This window comes from Erinaceus europaeus, chromosome 1 (genome assembly GCF_950295315.1).
Source record: "Erinaceus europaeus chromosome 1, mEriEur2.1, whole genome shotgun sequence".
Lineage (NCBI taxonomy): Eukaryota > Metazoa > Chordata > Mammalia > Eulipotyphla > Erinaceidae > Erinaceus > Erinaceus europaeus.
Window position 1 is genome coordinate 139,584,915 of NC_080162.1, and position 24,081 is coordinate 139,608,995.

General features: G+C 40.9%; 1 protein-coding gene across 2 annotated transcripts in view; it reads left to right on the forward strand.

Moving 5' to 3' along the window:
• Positions 1 to 24,081, forward strand: part of DPYS (dihydropyrimidinase) — a 119,919-nt gene that overhangs the window by 30,816 nt on the left and 65,022 nt on the right. For both annotated transcript variants that reach the window (XM_007533672.3, XM_060195995.1), the window contains exons 5-7: positions 13,670 to 13,826; positions 17,365 to 17,506; positions 23,648 to 23,790. In XM_007533672.3, coding sequence (XP_007533734.1) covers positions 13,670 to 13,826; positions 17,365 to 17,506; positions 23,648 to 23,790 — 442 coding nt within the window. The remainder of the gene's footprint in view (positions 1 to 13,669; positions 13,827 to 17,364; positions 17,507 to 23,647; positions 23,791 to 24,081) is intronic.

The following is a 24,081-nucleotide window of genomic DNA, read 5'->3' on the forward strand; positions in this document are numbered from 1 at the left end:
CCCCTGCAGGTGGGGAGCTGAGGGCTCAAACCGGCATCCTTATACCGGTCCTTGTGATTTGCAATTTTTTTTTTAAAGAATATATTGAGTGAAAAGTAAACCTTCTATTTCCTTCATCTCAGACCTGGGACTTATTACTGTTTAACCATATCTACCTTTTGGTTTTGATGATTATCTCCAGAATTCTAAATCGTTCTGAACTGGTTTGTAGTTAAGAATTTATGATTTTTGAGAGTCATCACTTGACTCTCACCTATGAAAAATGAACAGTTTGGTTCCTATAAAGTTTACCTCTCACTTCCCTAGTTTTGTTAGTAGTAATTGTCATTTCAAACAGAGTGCTTAGATCTGTGTGTTTGGGTTAATTACTTTCAATAGGATTTCTTCATTCTCTATCAGACTGAAAAGAATGTAGAGGCACCTACATTAACTTCTCTGCCTCCTTCTGATTTCTCCTAGTACGATTATTATGTTTACATAGACAGGGACTAAATAACCACTGGTAGCAGTGACTATAGCAATCCACATGCTTCATCTATGTGGATTAAGTCTAAAATTTAGACCAGGTTGTAGAAATGTTCTTTTCTGTAGAAACAATTAGTGAGAAGAGAACTTTAGAGAAATTTATATCACTGGCTTGGAACGCAAGCTTGTTATTCAAATTGACTTTTGCAGAAGTGATTGCCAAGTGTGAAGGTCAAATGTATTTCCTTTCCTATACTCTAATAAAATGGAAAGTACACTTTATTTTAGTTTGTTACACATTTAGACCAGTCTTGCAATGACTTGTTTTATTTGGCATTTTTTCCAATTAGTTCTCTTTAAAATAGGTTCAGAAGAAAAACCTGTGTCTTAGCACAGCATGAAGTGTTTCCAGCTAATTTATCACTCCCTCTATTGTGGAATTAGCTTTTCTTGTAGGGATTCTTGTAGGGATTCTTTCTGGAAGGAGAATCTTGTGAATTTCTGTATCCCCCCCCCCCAGTTAAAACACTATTTTAATTTCTGTCTTATTATTTATTTATACCTATAGTAGAAATAACACTACATTGTAACACATAAATTTCAGGCAAAGAAACAGGAAGCATAAATGGACCCATCAAGGTTTCTTGTTTGTTTTTTGCCAAAGCACTGCTTAGCTCTGATTTACGGTGGTGTAGAGGGTTGAAGCTGGTACTTTGGAGCCTTAGGCATGAGTCTCTTTGAATAACCATTATGCTATCTAGCCTTCATTTCAACCCATCATGGTTTTGTTACCCATCATGGGTAACACAATTGAAACAGTACCCCTAGGGTAGAAGAAGTACCATAATGGTTATGCAAAAAGACTTTCTTGACTGAAGGAAGATTCAGAGTCCCAAATTCAATCCCCCACACCACCACAATCCAGTGGACTGGTTAGAAAAAAAGAAAATGAATGAAGTGCCTCTCAAAAACAAAGGCCCTAAATCATATGGCAGTACTGGTGACATTTATTGAACTTTCAAAGAATCAGTTACCTATCTTTTGCAAACTCTTTCTTAAAATTAAAAAGCAAAAGGGCCTGAGCGATGGCACACCTAGTTGGTGGCACAAGATATTTGGGGGGAACTGACCGACCATTTGTGTCCCCAACATTTAAAAGTTTGTTATGCATAATCCCAACAAAGTATTGAAGAAAGAGCATGATTTTTAGGAACTTTAAACTTTACTCAGGAAAATTGAGAACATTTACATGTTAGGCCAAGAGAAAGAGAGGAGCTCCCTTACTTACATCTCTGTTGGAGGCCCACCTAGGCAAGAGAGATAGAGAAAGAAGCCCCTCAGAGCTCCCTTACTCACATGTTGGTGGGGCGCTCACCTAGGGCGTAAAGCTAATCTACACCCATAGGTCTAGCTTATAACATTCAAGCCCTGCCTTCCTCTTTCCAAACCTGTCACCACTCCTATTTGCTGGGCAACAGTTTCCTTCCCCAACGCACACACATTCTAGGAATTCATTATTACTCTGCTTCTGAAGTCAGACAAAAAAAAAGAAAACAATAGGCCAGGGTTGGGGAAACTTTTTTTTTTTCAGCAAGGGACCACTAGATATTTATGACATAACTCTGGGGCCATGCAAAACTATCCATATAAAATTACCATTGAATGTTTTTATGAAAAAAAAAAAAAGACTTCTAGTCAGCCTTGGTTTCTCTTTCACTGGAAGCACAACTATGGGTTTTACACATCTTTTGCACATCTCCTAGCACCAGGATTTTGATGAAAACTGAGAAGAAATGGGCAAGGAATTCAAGTCCAATCAACCAAAGTTCATTTGAAGCCTGAAGCTTCCTATTAATTTATGAAAGAGAAACCAAGAACATTAGAGAAGGAAAGTGTCTTCAACAATTAGGAGCTGGAAAACTTGGATGACCAATCATAGAGAGAGGAGAGAGAGATGGGGAGAGAGAGAGATAAAGAAACTCTATGGCTTCTCTTTGTTTATACTGTGATAATTTCTTTTAGCATTTTGCACCTGTGATAAAAAGAGAAAAGCTAATTGCAAGCAGGGTAAAAAGAGTAAACATTTAATGTTCAAGTGATGCCCTTTGATCACGCAAGGCACTGCATTTTCTTTTTTTAAAAATATGTATTTACTTATTGGATAAAGACAGACATAAATCAAGAGGAAAGGGGGTGATAGAGAGGAAGAGAGACAGAGAGACACCTGAAACCCTGTTTCACCACTCCTGAAGCTTTCCCCCTGCAGGTAGGGACCAGGGACCAGGTAGGGAACCCAGATCCCTGTACTTTGTAACATGTGTGCTCAATCAGGTGTGCCACCACCTAGCCCCAAGGCACTGCAATTTCTTTTTTTTCTTTCTTTCTTTTAAAAATTTATTTATAAAGAGGAAACACTGACAAAAGATAAAAGGATAACAGGGGTACAACTCCACACAATTCCTACCACCAGAACTCCATATACCATGCGCTCCCTTGATAGCTTTCCTATTCTTTAACCCTCTGGATTATGGACCCAAGGTCATTGTGGGATGCTGAAGGTGGAAGGTCTGGCTTCTGTAATTGCTTCCCTGCTGAACATGGGCGTTGACTGGTTGATCCATACTCCCAGCCTGCCTCTCTCTTTCCCTAGTGGGGTGGGGCTCTGAGGAAGCAGAGCTCCAGGACACATCAGTGGGGTTGTCAGTCCAGGGAAGTCTGGTCAGCATTATCCTAGCATCTGGAGTCTGGTAGCTGAAAAGAGAGTTAACATACAAAGCCAAACAAATTGTTGAATAATCATGAATCTAAAGACTGGAATAGTGCAGATGAAGAGTTAGGGGGGTCTGCCATTTTGTAGATAGCTAGTAGGCATATTTTAGTTAAATTCCAAAAGGCCTGTGGCTATACTAGTTGTTTTTGTTTGTTTGTTTTATTTTGTTTTGTTTTTTCCCCAAGCCTGAAATCTGATATGCAGGTGGATATAAGTTATTGTCTGGGGAGATGATGTCATGGCTGGAAAAAGGACCAGAAAGCTGGATCAGGGAAGAGAGTAGCTCCCTAATATGGGAAAGGAGTATAAATATTATTCAGTGTAAACCCCAACGATTTGATGTGGTCTGGGGCCCATATTCAGTTTAGGTGCCTATATGACCTCTGCATCCCTGGAGATCTGAACTCACATTTTGTGGTTATGAGTAGGAACATTCCAAGCTGCCCCAATATTGACCCATCTTCCTCAGGTGTAGCATAGAATATATTGTCCGTCCTCCCTTTGGAGGATGGAACAATCTCTACCGTTGTTGATTCAAGTTGAGGGCAAGGTCCTATGGGGACCCACAAAGGGGTCTATCTTGTTGTTCTTGATAGAGATGACCGGTAACAATGGAGAGGGATTTATTTGAGGTCTAGGCCCATCGTGTCTGTTTGGGAATCTCAGGACTCCCTGATTAGGGCCTCAGTTGATGGGGTGGCCTGATAGTGACTAAAGAGTTATCCTTAAAGTATGCCAGTCTCTTGCCCTTATTCAGCTTTTGCAGTCCTTGCTTTGCTAAGATTAGCTTTGGAGTGAGTGAGAGAACTGTAATAGGAAGTAGGTGAGGAGCATATCAAAGTTTAATTAGCTACTATTTCATTAGGAACTTGATACTGACTCACTGCAGACTATTGTGTACTTTTGCTTTCAGGTATATATTTTGCCCTAGTTTATGGATACATGTGAACATATGCTCTATCTCATGGGACCTGGTCTTATCTAGGTTTTGGGACTTTGTTAGGAAGTGAACTGCCTGGAATGGAATTAGAGAATACTATGAAAGGAAAGGTCTCACCCGAGTAATGAGGTTGAAGGATTGACAATCCATGCCTGATGTCTCTGGACAAAGTCTGAAGTGAAGCATGCTGAGGTGGTACTTGTTGCTTTGATTAGGTTGGGATCGGCTGATGCATTATCATTTGGTATGAATTGAGAGAAGCAAGAAGGAAAGTGAGCCCTACCCTAGAGGTTCCAGGACTGGGGGAAATATAGGCTCTATAGAGGAAGTTGTAGGTTCCTGCTGTCTTAGGGTTAAGAAGACAATAGATAGTTATTGCTATAATCACATTATTGGGCAATTACGTTAACTTTGAAAAATCCCTTTGTTAGGGTTTGCTGTATCATACCCAACATCACCATAATTTATGTCCTTTGACATTATTTGTATATGGCTATGCCTCCAGTTGCTTCTGTTCTCCCTGGTCTAGGCTTTTGAGAGAGCCAACATACCAAAGACTCCACCTATGTATTAAAAAGACTCAGCCTGTGCTTTAAAAAGTTTGAGACATACAATCAATTTTCCCCTCATATTAATTAGTGATTTATATGACTACAAGTTAATAGGAATATACTTAAACAACATTACCACTACCAAAAGACTGTGTCCCATCTCAAACACTCGCCACCCCTTGCTGCCCTGGGAAGCTGAACATTCACCCTCACCCTCACCCCAGGAATTTTATTTTGGTGCCCTACTCCAGGCACTGCAATATCATACTTGTATAAATCTAATTGATACAATTACATTAATCTAAATTGAGTATCTAGAGCTAAGTTGGTTTCCATTGTTTTGCTTCCCTTGCTCCATACCCCAGGTGTAAACTGTGTTTGTGTCACATTGTATGCTTCCCAGTGTGCTCAGCTCAGACCTCTTTTATGCATTCTTTATCCAGATTAACACGTGTCACTGTGCATCACTGGCTTGGTGGCATGTTTTATCTTTGTTTGAATGATTTTGGTTACATGTTTGTTTTCTGCCACAAATGAGCAGATGCTGTTTTAAAAAGAGATGCTGTTCAGTTCTTGCTCAATAGAATTTGCACATGCAGACTTGGGACCTTTTTTGTTGTTGTTGTTTGTTTTGTTTTGTTTTTTTCTGTTTACCATGGTGGTGATTACTCTCTGTTATTTATTTCATACTTTGCATTATGTATAGTTGTTTATTTTTTTCCAATTATGAATGAATTTTTTTGATGTTTTGCCTTTTAAAATCCCAGTCTAACTTACTTAAATAAAGATCATATTCCTATCTCTAGGGTATATCTCTGACTTCCATTTGAATTTATTAGTAAGATTTTCTTTATACTTTTCACTTAAAAACAAATTATTGAGGGTCCAAGTGGTGGCACAACTGGTTAAACACACACAGTATAGTGGACAAGGACCCAGGTTCAAGTCCCTAGTCCCCACCTGCATGGGAGAAGTTTCACATGTGGTGAAGCAGGGCTGAAGGTGTCTCTGTCTTTTTCCCTTTCTATCTCCTCCTCTCTTCTCAATTTCTCTCTGTCTCTGTCCAGTGATAAATAAATAAATGATATTACAAATGTATTGGGCGCCAGGCAGTGGCACACACAATTAAGCACACATAGTACTAAGTGCCAGGACCCGCACAATGATCTGGGTTTGAGCCCCCACACCCCACCTTCAAGGGGGCACTTGACAAGCAGTGAAGCAGGTCTGCAGGTGTCTTTCTCTCCCCCTATCTCCCCATCCTCTCTCAATTTCTCTCTACCCTATCCAATAAAATGAAAAAAATGGCCACCAGGAACAGTGGATTCCTAGTGCCAGTACCAGTACTGAGCCCCAGTGATAACCCTGGGGAAAAATAAATAAATAAATAAATATTGCCATTTTTCCCAGTATCAAAGTACATGTAACATATTAAAATAATGATATTTGATTCTGGTCTGTCACTTACTATCTGTATGACTTGGACAAGTGAATTCATCTCATTGAATGTTACTTGCTTGTCCTGCTGGCAGTATGAGGGTTTCTGTATAAGTACCCCACTAACCGATTGCGCCACTGGAGCTCGTATGAGGATTTCTATGAAGGTCAAATAAGATATGAAGGTCGAGTTTTGCAAACCAAAAATATCTATACTTAGTTAGCTATACTTATTACTTCATTTTATTTATCCAAACATAACAAAACCCCCAATATTGCGCTGAGTTGTCCACTTTGTGGATTATCCAAGTTTCAGGCTTTTCTTCCCCTTTTTACTTCTTACATGCTTTTTAATCCTCTGAAAATGACTTAGCTCCAGGATGAAATAGAGGGAAGATTAGTCAGGAACTGTCTCATTAAAGAATTTGTTTATGTCTACATATGTTTAATGGATAGTATAAAATAAAATTAAATAACCCATTTAACAAAGAGCATGGGGTCTATATCCCCAAAAGTAGCCTTTCACATTTTAAAGGAACTAAGCCCTTCCTTACAAGGAAATTACCTGTCATTTATTTTCAGAATAGCACTGGCTGACTCCTGGTAGATGCTGACACTTTTACTTTTTTTTTCTGAGATCTATTAAAATTGTTGAGCCTTTGAATGTCTCCCCATCTCATCTTAATGGGTCAAGTGATTGAATAGAACATGTGATAAGGATCTTTCCTCAATGATGAAGCACTGGGGAAAAGACTGAGTTGGCAATTTGTAAAGTCAAGTTATTGAGTTTCTCCTTGTCTAGGCAACTCTAAGTTCTCTTGAAATAGGAAGGTGTGGATTCCTGCAAGTTCAACACTGCCTCTCTCCAGTTACTTTTCCAGTCTATGGTACATTACTTCGTAGTTCACTTTTTTTTTCAAAGCACAAATACAATGTTTATTTACAATACTTTGACAGTGACAAGAGGTAAGGAAGGATGGACAGATGAAAGGATATCTTCACAGAACAGGGAAAATGCAATTTCATGGTAATTAAAGTATTTTGATACTGATCCTGGAAATGGGATGAGGTGAGATGAATTGTTGCTTCTTCCACATATAACACTGTCAGATACAGGAACTTAACATTTTTCCTTTCTTGTTCTTTTCTCTTCTTTCTTTCCTACCTTCCTTCCTTCTTTTATTTTTATTGGTAATTTAATAATGATTAACACGATTGTAAGATAATAGTTCCACACAGTTCCCACCACCAATTCTGTGTCCCATCCTTTCCATTGAAAGCTTCCCTATTCTTTATCCCTCTGGGAGTGTGGAACAAAATTGATTATGGGGTGCTGAAGGTGGAAGGTCTGGCTTCTGTAATTGCTTCTGTGCTAAGCATGAGCATTGGCAGGTGGATCCAAATCCCCAGCCTGTTTCTATCTTCCCCTAGTGGGGTAGGGCTCTGAAGAGGTGAGGTTCTGGGACACATTGATGAGGTCGTCTTCCCAAGGAAGTCAGAATGGAATCATAGTAACATCTGAAACTTGGTGGCTGAAAGGCAGTAAAATATAAAGTATGACAATTTTTTTAGTAAACAGGAACCTAAAGATAAGGATAGAGAAGATGAAAATAGATGTCTTGATGTGGGAAGAAGCTAGGAAGTCTATTTTAGGTGTGTTCCAAGGGGGCCATGAAATTAGTAATTCTTGCCTGAGCCTGATAGCTAATATGCAGGTGGACTGAAAGTATCATCTAGGAAGATGGTGTCAGCATTGAGAATGGGACTAGGACATTTAAAAAAATACTCTTGCTTGTCCTACACTACACAGATGGATCCCAAATGTATGCCATGATTTCTAGGACTAGATAAGTAAGAAACAGGCACAAAAGCTTAACTGGCAGGTGAGCACCTTGAAAATAAAGAACATTATGTATGACTAAGTCCCCAGAGTTTTATTGACTTTGGTTTGGTAGTTTACTTAAGAAGCAATTTTTTCTAAAAGTTTTTTTAAAATTATCTTTATTTATTAGATAGAGACAGCCAGAAACTGAGAGAAAGGGGGAGGTAGAGAGGAAGAGAGACAGAGAGACACCTGCAGCACTGCTTCACCTCTCAGAAAGATTTCCCCCAGCAGGTGGGGACTGGGGGCTCAAACCTAGGTTCTTGTGCATTGTAACATGTGTGTTCAAGCAGGTGTGGCCAACCTGGCCCCAGAAGCAACTTTTCTTCAGTGGGCTTTGCATTCATTCACTGTTTCCCACTTTTCTAAGCTAGCTAGAGGAAGGTAACTAGTTTGGGGGAGAAATGAGCTGTGAGATACCAGGGCTCTCCATTTCGATCTAATGTGACTAAGGCATCTGCTGGCCTTCCACTGTCACTGCTCTCTGAGGAAATTGCTTAATTTCAGCTATAGATCAGGATTTTAACTAAAACCTGACATCTGATTAACTAGAGTGAACTCATTTGTTATGCTAGCCTCTTTTGCTATGTACTGTCTTTCATGACTGCTTTGCTCTGATAAGATCAGGTTGCTGTCAGTGATTCTATTATTCTGACCAATGCTAATCAGAGATACAATTCTGATTTGAAATTCAAATTCACTGTGCTCTATTAACTTTTTTTAACACAGTGTGCTTTTGATGGCCTCATCTGCATGATTTTTAAATATGCATTGGTGGCTACACTTTTATTATCGGTGTGTTCTTTTATTTAATATAGAGGCTTTCTTTTTCATTAGGTATGTGAGAATTCATTTTCAACAAAGCAAACTACATATGAGCTTACAGAATTTTGTTTTTACTATTTTCATTAGTGATTTAATATTGCTTTTCGAAATTACAAGGCAACAGGGGTACAACTCCTCACCATTCCTACCACCAATGTTCTGAATCCCTAATCCCTCCATTGGAAGCTACAGCAGTTCTCTTAAGGTTGCAGATATGGGGTAACTATTATTTTTACAACTGTATATCTATATTTGTATATATGTTCCCTTTTTTTTTCCTCCAGGGTTATTGCTGGGCTCGGTGCCTGCACCATGAATCCACCGCTTCTGGAGGCCATTTCCCCCCCCCCCCTTTTTGTTGCCCTTGTTGTTGTAACCTCGCTGTGGTCACTATCATTGCCATTGTTGATGTTGTTCGTTGTTGGATAGGACAGAGAGAAATGGAGAGAGGAGGGGAAGACAGAGAGGGGGAGAGAAAGATAGATACCTGCAGACCTGCTTCACCGCCTGTGAAGTGACGCCCCTGCAGGTGGGGAGCCGGGGGCTCGAACCGGGATCTTTACTCCGGTCCCTGCGCTTTGCGCCACATGCGCCTAACCCCCTGCGCCACCACCCGACCGCCCTATTTTCCCTTTTTTAAGGTCCCATCTTCTCTTCCTTTTCTAGTCACACATAACCCTATTACTACATCCAGATGTCCCTTCATTTTTTCTCTTCTCTCTCTGGGTCCTGATGGAGTTGAAGTTCAGAGCCCTCTGGTCATCTTCCACCTATCGTTTTCTCCCCCACTGGAAGTATGGACCAAAATTCTTTTGGGGTGTTAATGATGGGATTTCTGGCTTCTGTAATTGCTTCTCTACCGGACGTGGGTGTTGGAAGGTGGATCTATATCCCCAGCCTGCTTCTATCTTTCTCTAGTGAGGTAGGGTTCTGGAGGGGTGAGGTTCCAGGACATTTTGGTGAGATTGCCTGCCCAGAGAAGTCAGGATAGAATCGTGATAGTGTCTGCGAAAAGCAAGCTTGTGGAAATTGTTATCAGGGCACTGTAGCATGGAAGTTAGAACCACCAGAGTCAAAATGTTAGATTCAAATTTATTTATTTATTTATTTATTTATTTATTTCTCTTTCTTTCTTTCTTTCCCCCTTTCCTGCTTTCTTTAAATATTTTACCTATTTGTTTTTTTATTTTACCTATTTGTTAATGAGAAAGATAGGAGAGAGAGAAGCAGACATCAATTTGGGACATGTGCTGCTGGTAATTGAACTCAGGACCTTATGCTTGAGATTCCAATGTTTTATCCAGTGTTTCATCTCCTGGACCACCAAATTGTACTTTCTTCACACTAGCTCCAGAAGCTATATTCTCATCTTTTAATGGAGATCATAATAGCATTTACCAGAGAGGGTTTTTTTTTTACTTATTTATTTTTATTTTTTTATTTATAAAAAGGAAATGCTGACAAAACCATAGGATAATAGGGGTACAACTCCACAAAATTCCCACCACCAGAACTCCATATCCTATTCCCTCCCCTAATAGCTTTCCTATTCTTTAACCCTCTGGGAGTATGGACCCAGGGTCATTATGGGGTGCAGAAGATGGAAAGTCTGGCTTTTGTAATTGTTTCCCCACTGAACACGGGTGTTGACAGGTCGATCCATAGTCCCAGCCTGTCTCTCTCTTTCCCTAGTGGGGAAGGACTCTGGGGAAGCAGAGCTCCAGGACACATTGGTGGGGTCATCTGTCCAGGGAAGTCTGGTCAGCATTATGCTAGCATCTGGAACCTGGTTGCTGAAAAGAGAGTTAACATACAAAGCCAAGCGATGACTCTTAGTCACTATCAGGCTGCCCCATCGGCTGGGGCCCTATTCGGGGAGTCCTGAGATCCCCAAACAGACATGATGGGTCTAGACTGCAAATAAATCCCTCTCTCCATTGTTACCTGTCATCTCTATCAGGAACAACAAAATAAACCCCTTTGTGGATCCCCATAGGACCTTGCCCTCAACTTGAATCAACAGCGGTAGAGAATGTTCCATCCTCCAAAGGGAAGATGGACAACATACTCTGTGCTACACCTAAGGAAGATGAGGAATGTTCCTACTCATGACCACAGAATGTGAGCTCAGATCTCCAGGAATGCAGAGGTCACATAGTCTCCTAAACTGAATATGGGCTCCAGACCACATCAAATCGATGGGGTTTACACTCAACAATATTTATACCCCTTTCTCATATTAGGGAGCTACTCTCTTCCCTGATCCAGCTTTCTGGTCCTTTTTCCAGCCATGACATCATCTCCCCAGACAATAACTTGTATCCACCTGTATATCAGATTTCAGGCTCGGGAAACAACAAAACAAAATAAAACAAACAAACAAAAAACTAGTATAGCCACAGTCCCTTTGCAATATAGCTAAAATATGTCTTCTAGCTATCTACAAAATGGAGTACCCCCCAACTCTTTATCTGCACTGTTCCAGCCTTTAGGTTCATGATTGGTCAACAGTTTGTTTGGCTTTTATGTTAACTCTCTTTTCAAAGAGGAGTTTTTAAGGAGATTCCACAAGAAAGGAAACTATATTAGCCTATTTTTGCTGCAGACTCACATATCTAAAATCAATTACTTTCACCTCCTGAGATTTACTCTCTCTTTTCAAAGTACTTATTTATTTATTAATGAGAGGGATGGAAGGAGAGAGAGACAGAGAGAGAGAGAACCAGACATAATTCTGGTACATGTACTGCCAGAGATTGAACTCAGGACCTCATGTTTGAGAATCCTACACTTTATCCACTACACTGCCTCCAGGGCAACCTGAGATTTATTCTCCATTCCTAAGCATGTCTGTTATGAGCTGGCTCTGCCTCTACTCCATGGTCTCTTCATTTTGAACATAATGTTGCAACAGAAGGATTTTCTTCTGCAGGTCTCATAACAGAAGGGCAGCTTCTGCTTGGAAGAAGGATGAGTCCATTTCATTCCTATTCAGTTAACACAAGTGAGCCTGTGGCCAAACCTGGTATTAGCAAGTATTACAGTCATCCACCATAGTCTACGATACACAATGACTATGAAACAGTAAATACTTAATAAACAGCATTTTTTTGTTGTGCTGTTGGTTATCAATTTTTTTTACAATTTTTATTTATAAAAAGGAAACACTGACAAAACTATAGGATAAGAGAGGTACAATTCCTACCACCAGAATTCCATATCCCATCCCCTCCCGATAGCTTTCCTCTGGGAGTATGGACCCAAGGTCATTGTGGGATGCAGAAAGTGGAAGGTCTGGCTTCTGTAATTGCTTCCCCACTAAATATAGGCATTGACAGGTCGATCCATACTCCCAGCCTGTCTCTCTTTTTCCCTAGTGGGGAAGGGCTTCCCCTAGTGGGGAAGCAGGACTCCAGGACACATTGGTGGGGTCGTCTGCCCAGGGAGGTTTGGTCAGCATCATGGTAGCATCTGGAACCTGGTGGCCTCTCTGAGAATCCCAGGTTGAAAGCAGCTTCTTTGTGGTGATCACACCAGGTGTTGTCTCTAAGTCACCATCTTGGCTCCACCTCCTTTATCAATTTGTTTTTTAAAAGTATTTTATTTATGTATTTATGTAGAGACAGAGAGAAATCAAGAGGGATAGAGACAGAGAAATATCTGCAGCCCCGCTTTACCACTTGTAAAGCTTATCCTCTGTAGGTGGGAGCCAGGGGCTTGAACATGCAAATATGCTGGTCAAGGAAGGCCTCTTTGAGACAAAATCATTTCTGCAAAGATTTGAAGTAGGTGAGTAGGTGAGAGAACTACATAAAAGACTGGGAGAAGGTACAGTCCCTGAAAAGGCCCTGGGGCAGGATTATAGCTGGAGCCTCCACTGTGGTCTGAGTAATGATGAACAGGATCCTGAAAATCCTGAGTAGGAAGTCAGTGTAAATCATAGTTTGGTATGCATATTTGCCTACTGCCCTTTGCTTGGACTAGGAAGATTAATATTTACATTCTTTCCTTTTTAAAGGTTTTTTTTTTTTTTTTTTTTGCCTCCAGGGTTATTGCTGGGACTTGGTGCCAACAACACAAATCCACAGCTCATGGAGGCAATTTTTTCCATTTTATTGGCTAGGATTGAGAGAAATTGAGAGAGGAGGGAGAGAGAGAGAAAGAGAGAGAAAGAGAGACACCTACAGACCTGCTTCACTACTTGTGAAGAGTCCCCCTTGCAGATGGGAGTTGGAGGATCAAACTTGGATCCTTATATTTAGTACTATGTATGCTTAGCCAGATGTGCCACTGTTCAGCCCTCTAAATTTTTTTATTTGTTTTTAATAGTAGGTTACAAGACTGTAAGATTACAATGTATAGTTCCACACTACACCCACCACCAAAGTTTGATATCCCCCACCCTACCATCTCCCAAAGATACCCCCATATGGTCTTTCCTTTTCTGATTGTTTGCTTGTTTGAGAGAGTTCCATGTGTTACATGGGATGCTGGCAATTGAACTCTGAATTTCCTGCTTGAGAGTCCAACACCTTATCCATGGTACCTTATCCCAGGCCATATACTTGTTCTCTTGAGAGCATCTTAAAATGGGGCTGGGTGGTGTCTCACTTCGTATAGAGTACACATTTTCATGTTCAAAGACCCAAAGTCAAGTCCCCAGTCCCAAACAGCAAAGGGGAAACATGCATGCTGCAGCTATTTCATCTCTCTGTCTCTCTAGCTCTGTCTCTCTCCTAGCTTTCTATCTCTCACCATCTATCAAAATAAAGGCTCAGTGTTTCCTTTGCACTTTTCAGGGAAGGTGGTATATGGAGAGCCCATAGCAGCAGGCCTTGGCACAGATGGCACTCACTACTGGAGTAAAGAATGGCACCATGCAGCCCATCACGTCATGGGTCCACCTCTGCGCCCTGATCCTTCAACACCCAACTTCCTCATGAATCTATTGGCTAAGTAATCAATTAACAGATGACTGACAATGTGTTTTGCGAGCTTATGTTTAGGTGATAGAGGTCTTACCCAAATGTAGGGCCCTTCCACTGAATTTCAGGATGATTCCATGACAGTGATGGGCCTCGGGGAGAGTCTTTTGGATGATACCAAACTAGCATGGAACCAGGCAGTGGCACACCTAGTTAAGCTCACATAGTATGAACTGCAAAGACCTGTGCAAGGATACGGGTTCAAGCCCCCACTCTCCACCTGCAGGGTAAGAACATGTCTCAAGAAGTGAAGCAGGTCTGCAGGTGTCTGACTTTCTCCCTTTTTTTTTTAAATTTATTTTCCTTTTTGTTGCCCTTGTTGGATAACGTTGTGGTTATTGATGTTGTTGTTGTCGGATAGGACAGAGAGAAATGGAGAGAGGAGGGGAAGACAGGGAGGGGGAGAGAAAGATAGACACCTGCAGACCTGCTTCACCACTTGTGAAGTGACTCCCCTGCAAGTGGGGAGCTGGGGGTTCAAACCGGGATCCTTACGCCGGTCCTTGCACTTTGTGCCTCGTGTGCTTAACCTGCTGCATCACTGCCCGACTCCCTCTCTCCCTCTTTATCTCTCCATCCTCTCTCAATTTATTTCTGTCCTATCCAATAAAATGGAAAAGAATGGCCACCAGTAACAGTGGATTCACAGTGCCAACACCAAGCCTCAGAGATAACCCTGGTGGCAAAAAAAAAAAAAAAAGGAAGGAAGGAAGGAAGGAAGGAAGGAAGGAAGGAAGGAAGGAAGGGATAAAGAAAGAAAATAAACCAAACTAGAATGCACTCAATCCTCCATTAGGTGCTGGCATCTAAACCTGTCCCAACACAGAGAAATCGTATTCATTTCATTGCTGGTTCCTTGCCTTCTCTTTCCTTTATTGCCTAGAGTCAGATCAATTCACTATGCCTTATTTTATTGTTCAGAGTATTTTGTTGTTGTTGTTGTTGTTGTTATTATTGCCAGGGTTATCACTAGGGCTCAGTGCCTGCATGATGAATAAATATACCTCTACCAGTGGCCATTTTTTTTAAAATTTATTTTTATGAAATTTCTTTTTACTCATTTTATGGGGGAGTTGTCTCACCCCTAGCTTAGGTCCTTGTCCATCATCATGCACCAGGGGCTCAAAGTCCCTCCCACCCCACCCCACCCCATAACTCTTTCCTGCCATTTTTAATTAATTAATTTGATATCACAGAGAGAAATCGAGATGGGAGGGAAAGACAAAAAGGAAAAGAAACAACTGTAGAATTGCTTCAACATTGACGAAGCTTTCCCTCTACAGGTGGAGCTCAGGGGCTTGAACCCTGATCCCAGGGCATGGTGCTATATGCACTGGACTCAACAGTGTGTGTACAATGCTGCCCAGTCTATCAGAATATTCTCAGAATTATTTTTTTATGTGCTGAGGAAGCCCTGGAACTGGTTGTGCCTGATGAGCAGGTACAGTAAACTGTGATCTCAGACAGAGCCACAGCCTGCAGGAGAGACAAAAATTCCACCTTCCAATAGTTTATTCCTATAAAAAGACATCTGGGTGATTTCCAGAGGTGCTGCTTTCCTGGTGGTGATGGGAGTAGGAGGTTATGGCCATTTTCTATGGACATTATGCTGTTTACAGACACCTTGATAGCCCCTTCACAGATACTCAGATTAACGTTAGCAAAGAGCTCATCCTAACAGGCATTAGATATCTTTTTAAAAATTTTTTTCTTTAAGAAGTGGTATTTCTTTTTTAAATTTGTATTGACTTATTGGATAGAGACAGAGAAATTGAGAGGGGAGGAGGAGGTAGAGAGGAAAAGAGACAGAGAGACACATCTATCCCTGCTTCACCACTCATAAAGCTTTCTCCCTGCAGGTGGGGGGGGCAGGGGCTTGAACTCCAGTCTTAGAGTACTGTGATGTGAGCACTTAACCAGGTGCACAACTGCCTAGCTCCCAGACTGTACAGATCTTTTTGTTTCATCTGCCTTCCTCTTTTCCATGCACACTCCCAAATCATTCACACATCAGAGCAGGGCTGCTGCCACTGGTGACATCCATAGCCTCGGCCAGTCACAATTCTGGCCTGTCATCAAAGTGTTGCCTTATGACGAGATGTTTCCCTGTGCATGTGGATCTGCATGGCTCAACTCCTTGTGAACCCCAAATGAAATGGCCCTTAAATCACTGTCATGGATCCTGCAGTAATTTGCATCAAGTTCATATATCACTAGCTTCTAGATTGGAAACCAAATACCAGACAAGTTTATAATCATAGAACCAGAAAGCAATGGAGCCTACCAATTCACTCATAACAAGAGAAATGCAGATCAAAACCACACTGAGATACTACTTCGCACCTCTGAAAATGTCCTTCATCAACAAAACAGGAGAAGATAAGTGTTGAAGAGGATGTGGAGAGGGAGAGGGAGAGGGAGAGACAGAGAGAGAGAGAGAGGAGAGAGAGAGAGAGAGAGAGAAAATTGCTGGCAGGAATGCAAACTGGTGCAACCATAATGGAGAACAGTATAGAGAACCCTTAAAACAAATGCAAATGAAAATGGAATCTAGAACCCAGTGTTTGAACCCAGTGTGATTATTTCTTTAAGTGATATTTTCCTAAAGCACATCCTAGAGATAGGAGTGGGGAAAATACTGTGAAAGCTACTCAGTTTTTTCTGCAGCTTTCTTTCTTTATTGTTGTTTGCATCCAGAGTTATCAGTGCCTGCACAACAAATCCACTGCTCCTAGTGGCCATTTTTCCCATTTTTTGTTGTTGGATAGGACAGAGAGAAATTTAGAGAGGGGAGAAGACAGAGGGGGGAAGAGAAAGATAGACACCTATGGACCAGCTCCATCGCTTGAGAAGCAACCCCCCTGCAGGTAGGGAGCTGGGGGCTCAAACCTGGATCCTTGTTCCAGTCCTTGCACTTTACACTATGTGCACTTAATCCAGTGAACCACTGCCTGCCCCCCATCTCCCTTTTTTTTTTTTATCAGCATTAGGGCTTCACCACCCTAAGCTGACCTTTTCGGCTAGAAAGACAAAGCTAAAGAAAGAGAAGAGAAAGGCATTATAGAACTAATCTTCCCTCAGTGTGGCCAAGGGCCAGGATCAAACCTGGATTGTACCCTGGACAATGCAAACATGCTATCTGAATGAGTTTTCTTGTTGACGGCAGTTTTCTGACTTTCAATTAAAAAATTAATCAAGAGATTAAGAAAAGGGGCCAGGCGGTGGTGCACATGGTTGAGCACACATGTGACAGTGTGCAAGGACTCAGGTATGAGTCCCTGGTCCCCACCTGCAGGTGGAAAGCTTTACAGGTGGTGGAGCAGGGATACAGGTGTCTCTCTCTGCCTCTCTCTCCCTTTCAATTGTCCCCCTTTCTCTCAATTTCTGGCTGGCTCTATCCAATAAAAATATATAATAATTAAAAATTTAAAAAATAAAAAGATTAAGAAAAGTTTTGATAACTTCCTCTTAACACAGCCTATATACTCCAGCATGCTTCTCTTTTACAGTGATGATCTAAGCACAACAGGAACTGACAACTGCACTTTCAACACTTGCCAGAAGGCTCTTGGGAAGGATGATTTCACTAAGATTCCCAATGGGGTCAATGGTGTGGAGGACCGGATGTCAGTGATATGGGAAAAAGGCGTGGTGAGTTTCACAGGCTCCACCCTGTGTTAGCCTAAGTTTTCCTCCAGAATCTGGGCCATTTTAAAATCAGAGAGTCACAAACTAGAGTGGAGACTGGGGATGGTTACACTACCACTACTACCACCATCCTGTCCCCCAAATAGTAAGACACTTTTCTTTTCAGCATAGTTTAGTTTAGGGGATGCTTTGCTGCAGGTGCCTCTGTGTCTTTCTCCCTTTCTATCTCCTCCTGCCCTCTCAATTTCTCTCCATCTCTATCCAATAACAAGTAGGTAAAAATTAAAAAGAGAATACATAAAAGACTTTATTGTATTCATAATCCCTTTTTCTGAAATCTCTTTACAGGTTTTTTGTTTGTTTTTCTTTTTACCATTTTATTGATGGATTAAGGGTTTATAGTACAGGTATTAACACATAGGTACAATTTCTCATCTCCCCATGACAGGTATGTGCAAAACACTCTCACCCCCCAACTTAGGTCTGTTCCACCATCATGCCCAAGGACCATAAGTCCACCCTGACCAAGCCCCTCTCTTCCCTCCCCAGAGTCCTTTGCTTTGGTGCAATATACCAAACCTAGTCCAAATTTTACTTTGTAGTTTCCCTTTTTTTAAAAAAAATTCTTTATTGGGGATTAATGGTTTACAGTCAACAGTAAAATACAATAGTTTGTACATGCATAACATTGCCACACAACAATACAATTCCCACTAAGTCCTCCTCTGCCATCATATTTCAGGACCTGCATCCTCTCCTCTACAACCTGGAGTCTTTTACTTTGGTGCAGTACACCAACTCCAGTCCAAGTTCTGCTTTGTGTTTTCCCTTCTGATCTTTTTTTTCAACTTCTGCCTATGAATGAGTTCATCCCATATTCATTCTTTTGTTTCTGATTTATCTTACTTAACATGATGTTTTTGAGCTCCATCCAAGATGGGGTAAAGTGCCGGGCTAGCTTCGTGGGCAGGAGAGAGGCAACCAGGGACTCGTGGCTGAGCTGGGAATGCAGTTCAATCTTTATTGAGGAGCGGGGATGCAGTTCAACAATCTAATCTCTATTCATTAGAAGATACTGTCCTTTATATCTCCTGAGGTGGAAGTGTCAGGAAGAGGAAGTATGTAGGATAGGGGTGGGGAGAAGGAAAAAGCACGGGAACCAGTGGGGATTAAACCAATGAAAACAATGATTATGTAAATAGACCACAGCGTTAAGCAATACAAGCGAACCTAATGTGATGATCAAAACAGAAGGTCTTATAAGCAGAATTTAGAAGCATACCAACAGTAAAGAAGGTGAATTCACCATGATCCTGAGACTTTGGAGCCTCCGAAATAAAGAGTCTCTTTGCATAACCATTATGCCATCTAACCCTGTTCACATTTCTCATTTTTCCACACAACAATTCAGTGCCCCTCTAGGTCCTCCTCTGATATCATGTTCAAGGACCTGAACCCTACCCTACCCCCCACCCACCTTTATTTTGGTGTAATACACTAAACCCAGTCCAAGTTCTGCTTTGTGTTTTATTGTTCAACTTTTTTTTTTTTTGTAATTGAATTCATTTAGTTGAAGGTGCCTTTAAAATTTAGATGGAAAAGAGTTCTGCCAATATTTTCCTCTGACGTGGTGGTCTAATATTCAAGGGGTGTTGAAACCAGAGCACTGCTCAGCTGTGGTTTATGATGGTGTAGGGCATTGAACCTGGGACTTAGGAGCCTCAGGCATGAAAACCTCTTTGCCTAACCATTATGTTATATATCCTTGGCCTACAAGTCATTTAAAAAATATCCCTTAGATATTTTTTAAAACCCCTTAGATATTTTTTAAATTTCTGTAATGAGGTCACATAAATAGTAATTCAAAGTCTAGAAAAAAAGATTTATCTCTAGATTAAGATTTTTCTCTCTAAAGATGGAGAAAAACCAAATGGCTAAATGTTCATATGTTGACTTGTCCAGCCAATTTATATGTACAATTATAAAGATCATCAGGAGAGAATTGTTCTTTCAAAAATATTTTTATTTATTTATTATTGGATATAGACAGAGAGAAGTTGAGCCCTGGTCCACCACTTGTGAAGCTTTCCCCCTATAAGTGGGGACCACCACTATTTATATTTTATATGTATATTTCTTTCTTTTGTTTTTTAAAAATTTTTTGACTTTATTTCATTTGTTAGAATAGAGAGAAATTTAGAGGAGAGATAGAGAAGGAGAGAGAGAGGTAGAGAAATATCTGAAGCCCTGCTTCACCACTCATGAAGCTTTCCCCATGAAGATGTGGATCAGGGGCTTGAACCCAGGTCCTTGTGCACTATACTGCATGTGCTTAACCAGGTAAACCACCACCTGGCCCTGAGAATTGCTCTTTTAGACTTGAGTTCCTTGTTGTCATAACCCCCTCCCAGACACCCCCTCTATATGACACAATAATTACATCTCCACCTCAGTACTCCCTGTGCAAGCTACTCACTCCTAACTCCGTTACCCAGGTCTTGCTAATTTTATTTACAAAATGTGTTCCTATTTCCATCTTTTTGTCCACTCAAAGTACTCTGCTCAAACCAACATTCTAGCATGAGATGGGTCTCTTGCTTGAACTACTGCGGAAGTCACACAGTGGGCATCCCTACCTCTCATCTTGCACTTGCTAAACTCTATTCTGTCTACAGTAACCTGGCCATTTATATCCAAAACTCAGTTCCTGAAGCTGCCCTCTCTACAACTCTTCCATTTTTCTCTAAGTCTTGTAAGATGGTATTTAAACAATCAGGTGATAAGGATCTCCAACATATCTCTGTAACCCAATCTTTTTTAAAATTTATAAAATGGAAGTATTGACAAAATTATAGGATAAGAGGGGTACAATTCCATGCAGTTTCTACCCCTAGAACTCCATATCCAATCCCCCCCTTGATAGCTTCCCCATTCTTTATCCCTCTGGGAGCATGGGCCCAGGATCATTATGAGGTGCAGAAAGTGGAAGGTCTGGCTTCTGTAATTGCTGACCCACTGAACATGGGCATTGACAGGTTGATCCGTACCCCCAGCCTCTCTCTCTATCTCTCTTTTTCCCTAGTAGGGTAGGGATCTGGGGAGGTGGGGCTCCAGGACACATTGGTGGGGTCGTCTGCCCAGTGAAGTCAGGTTGACATCATGATAGCATCTGGAACCTGGTGGCTGAAAAATAGTTAAAGCATAAAGCAGAATAAATTGTTTATTAATCATTAACCTAAAGATAAGAATATTTCAGATGAAGATTTGGGGTTTCCATTTTGGAAAAAGCTAGTAGGTCTATTTTAGATACATCCCAAGGGGCCCATGACCCTACTAGTTTTGCCTGAGCTTGACATCTAACATGTAGGTGACCTAAGTTATTGTCTGGGGAAATAGTGTCATAGTTGGAAAAAGGACTAGATTATTTTATTAATTTCACCACCCTGTTCTGTATCCTACTCTAAGCTTCCCATCTCTCTGAAATTATATCACTGTACAAGATACAAGTATCTTCATTATAGCAAAATTTCATGACCTCTCATAGTTCCCAAGTTTCTAAGTGGTTTTAGATTGATAGAGTATTTCTTTATTTTAACATTTTTATTGGGGGGATTAATAGTTTACAGCTGATGGTAAATACAGTAGTTGGGTACATGTGTGACATTTCTCAATTTTCCACATAACACCTAAACCCCCACTAGGTCCTCCTCTGCCATCATGTTCCAGGACCTGAACACTCTGGCTTCTGTAATTGCTTCCCCACTGAACATGGGCATTGACAGGTTGATCCGTACCCCCACCCCCTAGAGTCCTTTACTTTGGTGCAATACACCAAGGTAGAGTATTACTTAAAATTTTTTATTATTAATAGTTTGTTGCAAGATTGTAAGATTACAATGTATAGTTCCACTCCAAACCCACCACCAAAGTCTTATGCCCCACCCTCCCACCTCCCAAAGTCTTACAGTTTGTTTGCTTTTGTTTTGTTTCGATTTTTTTTTCTGGCAAGTTCATGTGAATCAGATGATAGAGTATTTCTTAATATGTAACAAAATATGCTAATTTTTAAGCATTTAGCTGGTATGCTTAGGGAAAAATTACTTTTAGGATATAATTTTTGATCATTTTTGAGACAGATATCATCCCCCTTTAAAAATTTTATTTATTATTAGATAGAAACAGAGATAAATTGATAAGTGAAGGGGAGATAGAGAGGGAGAGAAACAGAGAGACATCTGTAGCCCTGCTTCATCACTTGTGAAGCTTTCCCCTGCTGGAGGGGACCAGGGGCTTAAACCCAGGTCCTTATGCACTATAATGTATATGCTTAACCAGGTGTGCCAATACCTGGCCCCCTATTTTCCCCTTTTAAAATGTATAACTGGGCCCTCAGATATGTATGATTTAATCAATCTAGGCCACTCCCCCCCTTTCATTCAGATAGAGATAGACAGGAAGAGAAGATCAAAAGAAGACAGGTACCACAACACCAAAGTTTCCTGTTTCCATAGAACGCCCCCCCCCCCCCCCCCGCCCAAAGTGGTCCTGGGGTTGGGACCTTGGTTGCTGGCATGGTAATGCCAGCACCCAACTTGGTGAACTATCTCTCCAGTCTGAGATAGATACCTGTTGATAACTAAGTACACCTAAAGGGTAGCTGTTATTGTGTAAATGTCTATGGGGGTAAACACAACAATATTTTAAAATCACATTAGAAGGAATGTGCTCCTCCAAACTCTGTTCATTTTGAAATTATCTGTCCATGGTTGCTAGTGCATATCAATTTCAGTTGGATGGAACTAGACCTCTTGTCTCACTACTTGCTAAAGGCATTTCCACTTTCTTTTAAAAGTCACTGACTTAGGGCCTGGTGGTGGCACACCTGGCTGAGAACATGTTAGAAAGCATAAGGACACAGGTTTGAGCCCCTAGTCCCCACTTGTTAGAATAATGCAACACAAATGGCAGAGGAAGAACTAGATCCATTGCCCTTTCCTGGTTTTAGCATCAAGTGTTTAGAAATCCGAGGCACAGAGTCTTCTTCTTCTTCTAGCGTTTGCCGAGGCACAGAGTAAGACAAGTAGTTTCAGGAGCATAGACTCTAGTCAGGCAAGTAGTGAAAGATGGCAGCCCTCCTGGCAGGATAAAGAGCAAGAAGGGAGAGCTGTACTTCAGGGTAGGCTGGGGGCATTTCATTATGTTCTGGGTTTGTTTACTTTTGGCATGGGGGTTGGTAGTATCCCAGGATTTATGACCCATTCTGGTTGGAGGTGTCTGGTGTAGGTAGGAGTAAATCTTCTCGTGTGAATGAGGGGCTTGCTTATTGTCAGCACATCCCTTTCATTCTGTTTCATCGAGCTAAGTTCCTGTTGAGAGTAGAGGATCAGGCTTCAACATATTTCCTTCATCACCTGCAGGGGGAAAACTTTGCGAGTGGTGAAGCAGTTTTCCTCTTGATTACTGGCTATCTCTATCCAATAAATGAATTAAGATAATAAAAAATTCTTTAAGTCACCAACCTAAAGGTCTGTCATAACTATAATTGCAGTCTAATATCTACCTATTATCTCATAAATCTTGGGTCTGCAATAAATAAGATTGTGGTTGTAGTACACTTTAAATAAGAATAAGAAAATGCAGCTGCCAGGTTTTGTGGTTCTGAGAAAGATGGAAAAAATAGTGGATGTTTTTTAAATTTAATTAATTAATTAGATAAGATAGAGAAAAACTTAGAGAAGGAGAGAGACACCTGTAGCTCTGCTTCACTGCTAGTGACGCTTAGCCCCCCCACCCCCCCACCCACTTCCACAGGTAGGGTCCAGGGGCTTGAATTGATCTTTACATATGGTAATGTTTGCACTCAACCAGATATGCCACTGTCTGGCCCCATTTTTTTTTAAGCTGATAAAATTTTGAAAAGTTATCTTCAGATTTCCACATACTGCCTCTCTTTCCCATTGTATTCTAAGTATAATTGCTTAAAGCTGACCAGTATCCATAGATTTATTCAATACCACAAGTTAAGAAATGAAATGCAGATCTGTTGGTTCTAAAAGACACAAGCTTCATAATTTCGATAAGAGGAGATTAATTTACTATTTGACTATGAGAGCAAATGTGTATTTTCCTCAATTGTTTTTACAGCATAGTGGCAAAATGGACGAAAACAGATTTGTGGCAGTTACCAGCACAAATGCAGCTAAAATTTTTAACCTCTATCCAAGAAAAGGAAAAATAGCTGTGGGATCAGATGCTGATATTGTGATTTGGGACCCAGAAGCCACCAGGTAGGCCTAAGTTCTTGAGAAGGAAACACTAACTCGCAAATAAATTATTCATGGACTTTTATCATGCAGTTCCTACTAGGTGATTCATGTAGCCCTGGACCAGAATTCTGAGACTGTGCACAAGATAAAGGTTTTGATGTAACTAGCATAGTCAGGGTATGAAACACCCTTCAGAGATTGATTTCATCTGCTAGAGAAAGTAGAAGAAGAAACACCCGTGGCCAACCAGATGGTCAGAGTGATAGAGTTTAGATGAAGCAAGCTGGAGCTCTACAGGTTCAAAACCCATGG